This window comes from Lactuca saligna, chromosome 5, assembly GCF_052625555.1.
Source record: "Lactuca saligna cultivar CGN05327 chromosome 5, ASM5262555v1, whole genome shotgun sequence".
NCBI lineage: Eukaryota > Viridiplantae > Streptophyta > Magnoliopsida > Asterales > Asteraceae > Lactuca > Lactuca saligna.
Genome location: NC_136421.1, coordinates 164,852,337 through 164,855,809, shown reverse-complemented (window position 1 = coordinate 164,855,809; position 3,473 = coordinate 164,852,337). Strand labels below are relative to the sequence as shown.

The 3,473-nt window shown below is 34.5% G+C and overlaps 1 protein-coding gene across 1 annotated transcript; it reads left to right on the top strand.

Annotated features, from left to right (window-relative positions):
* The first annotated feature begins 645 nt into the window (after positions 1-645).
* PEX10 (peroxin 10) lies at positions 646-3,473 on the top strand. Its single transcript, XM_078958074.1, has 11 exons — positions 646-1,086; positions 1,207-1,238; positions 1,491-1,580; positions 1,696-1,790; positions 1,879-2,089; positions 2,194-2,263; positions 2,334-2,412; positions 2,493-2,626; positions 2,711-2,796; positions 2,924-3,012; positions 3,100-3,473. The coding sequence occupies exons 1-11, from the start codon at positions 864-866 to the stop codon at positions 3,200-3,202; spliced, it is 1,212 nt and encodes a 403-aa protein (XP_078814200.1). The 5' UTR covers positions 646-863; the 3' UTR covers positions 3,203-3,473.

The window sequence follows — 3,473 nt, the reverse complement described above, 5'->3', positions numbered from 1 at the left end:
AACACACGAAAACTCCAGGTTTTTCGAGTTCGATTTCCTGCCAAAAAAATCCACATAACAAGATGAATCTTCAAACCAGACCAGAAAACGATTTTGAAATCGTGTTCCTGTTCATACTTTTTTTTTTCTGCAAATAAATGTTTCAGTTCTTTAAAAAATTTCAACTATGTTTTTGGTGGATGTTTTTCGGCAGATCACACACTTGATGAGACACTATGTTTTTTTGTGGATTTTTTTGGGTTTGAACTCCGTTTTTAGTAATTTTCATGAGTGACCAGCAAAATTTTGGTCCTTGTCGGAAACAACAACGGAAAATCGAGTTAGACTGGAGAAGATGACCGGAAAACTCATGTTTTACCGGACACAACGCCAGAAACCGGTAAAACCTACTATTACCGGTCATACTGGTATAATGTATACATTTCAACAAGTTCAGTGGTTAATAAATCACAAAAAATAATTTAGTGACCAAATGTGACCAAAAACTAAAATATGTTACATTCTCATGTTATCCTTTTGGTAAGATATTACAATCCTATTTATCTTAGGATCACACGATCTAAAAAACAAAAAATATCCTATATAAAACCCAAAATTTGATTATCTTACTTCTAAGTTTTAACATAATCGTCTTTGATTTATTTTTCATTTTTTTAGGTTCGGACGAATTTCGGGTTTTCTACACAGATATGAGCAATTGATGAGCATAATCCGAGACTCGAGAGTCGAGATTTTATTGATTAACGTGAGCGCACATAAAACCAGTAGATGAAATAAAATAAAATTATACTAAATGGGTAGCAAAACTCCCTCCGGGTGAGAGAGAGAGAGAGAGAGAGAAGAGAGAGAGAGAGTAAATAAAAATGGGAATCGAATCCGGGGAGTCTTCCGGTGCCGGACGTCCCGAGACGAGCAGTGGTAGAGAAGATGCCGGTCCAGCTACCACCCCAACCAGTACCTCCAACTCCATACGCCGCCGGTTCTCGCTGGCGGCTCAGCCGGAGATAATGAGAGCGGCGCAGAAGGATGACCAGTATGCTTCTTTCGTCTACGAGGCCTGTCGTGACGCCTTTCGCCACTTATTCGGTCTCTATCTTATCTCAAAATTTAGGGCTTTCCCTCTAACTACGTGTGCGTTTAGCCTTTAGGTTGATTGTGATATGCATTTCACCTTCTCTCTAACTTTTTATTTCGATGTTATTTTAGGTACAAGGGCAGCTATATCGTATCAGAATGAGGTCTGTTGCCTTTTTTGAACTTTAATACGTGTAGTTTCTTCAAAGTTAGGGCTATATTTATCGTATTATATAGCAGTTACCCTTCGATTGGATCACATATCAAATTGCCTAAATTCCATAACAGTTTACCTCCTTTTCAAAGCATCATACATTGCCATTTTAACCATGGATGCGATTCACTTCTTTGATGCTTTATATTGCAAAGTGAAAGCGTCAACATAGTTTTAACTTTGTTGGTATATCATTTTGCAGACAAAGCTTTTGGGGCAGATGCTTTATTATGTTTTAACAACAGGGGCAGGGCAACAAACATTGGGAGAGGAATATTGTGATGTCACACAGGTTGTTGTTATGAATTGATATATATTTATGAAGATGATTAGTATTTGTATGGAGCTAATTCATCACTGAAAGATTCTTATATTAACATTGAAGCTGAACATGTTTATCCTTTCAGGTTGCAGGATTACATGGGCTTCCTCCAACACCAGCAAGACGTGCCCTTTTCATTGTCTACCAGAGTGCAGTTCCCTACATTGCTGAAAGAGTCAGGTTCATTTTCTTTCTTTTATTATTATTTAAAAAGAAAAAAAAAAAAAAAGACAATTCTTATCAACCATGTAATTTGCTTGCATAACAGCTCTAGAATTGCTTCACGTAGCATTGCCTTGACCGAATCAGAGTCACTGTCTGATGATATCCATGGGGATGCTTCTAGAAGCATCCATGGTCAACCCTCTGCAAGTCAACTCTCTTCTTCTCCTTCACCAATAGTTTCAATTTCACCTCTCTCAAGATTCAAACACAAAATTACTGGCCTTTGGTTGCACACAGTTCAGAGATGGCCTGTAGTATGTCATTTCCCTATATATATGCACTAAAAAAATAGAATGAAATGAAAGTATATCATGTTATAATAAACAAATGAATAAAATTAGGTTTCTATTTTTGGCAGGTGCTTCCATTAGCTCGTGAGTTTTTGCAGCTGCTTCTTCGTGCTAACCTTATGTTCTTCTATTTTGAAGGTGAGTATTTTAAAATGGTTATTATTATTTATACAATCTACCAAGCGATTTGATTATATATTTATTACAGGTTTATATTATCATATATCAAAGCGTGCAGCAGGCATTCGATATGTTTTTATTGGGAAGCCAATGAATCAAAGACCCAGGTATATCTTAATATTCTCTAAAAAAATTTAATTTTTTTTTTTTTCAAATACTAATATTCTTGAATTCTATTAATATGCAGATATCAAATATTGGGCATGTTTCTATTGGTTCAGTTGTGTGTTATTGCTGCTGAAGGATTGAGGCGGAGTAACTTAGCATCCATCACATCTTCTGTTCAGCAGACATCATTAAGCCTCCACCAAGCATCTGCGGGTGTTTGTTTTTCTATTTTTTTATATATCAATTTTAATAATAATAATATATTATTACAAACTTACTTATTGTATTATTTTTCAGGGAGAGGTTTACCTGTTTTAAATGAAGAAGGAAATTTGATCACTGGGGATACTGAGAAAGTATCGGACTCATTCACAACCTCTGAGGTACTCTTAACTCTTCTGAATTTTATTAATCAAAGGTTATTTAGAAATATTAAAAAAATGGTTAAATGCAAAAAAGTATGAATGTTTTTTCACTGATATGATATGGTTAAAATATTTTTTTCAACAGTCTGGATCAAGTGTGATTAGCAAATGTACACTTTGCCTTAGTAATCGACAAAATCCAACTGCAACTCCTTGTGGACACGTCTTTTGCTGGTATTTATGACACCCAAATATTTCTTAATTTGTCTATTTTTTTGAAAATGTTGATTGATGTTTTTAATTAATTATTTATTTATGTAGGAATTGCATAATGGAATGGTGTAATGAAAAGCCGGAATGCCCTTTATGTCGTTCTCCTCTAACTCATTCAACCTTAGTTTGTTTGTACCATTCAGATTTTTAGCATACACGGAAAAAAAAAAATGAAAAATTACCATCAAGGTAAAATCAACAACCATAATAATAATAATAATAGTAATAATCAATCCCATATTTCTCATTGCGTCTTGTAAAATGTAAATCTCCATTTTTTTTTTTCCCTTCAAATTATTCATGGTATGTTGTTATAAGCATAAAATGTCATTTCTAGAACATGTAGTGGTGGTAGGGGGAATGTGTAATGCGTTGGTGGGAAGAACGATACTCAATTTGAATACAATCATAAATGTTAGTTA

Excerpts from the sequence above, each read along its gene's own strand:
- PEX10 (XM_078958074.1), top strand. The coding sequence starts at position 864 with ATGGGAATCGAATCCGGGGAGTCTTCCGGTGCCGGACGTCCCGAGACG. Across the intron at positions 2,264-2,333 it reads TATGTTCTTCTATTTTGAAG|GTTTATATTATCATATATCA; the intron begins GTGAGTATTTTA and ends TATTTATTACAG. Across the intron at positions 3,013-3,099 it reads TGTGGACACGTCTTTTGCTG|GAATTGCATAATGGAATGGT; the intron begins GTATTTATGACA and ends TTATTTATGTAG.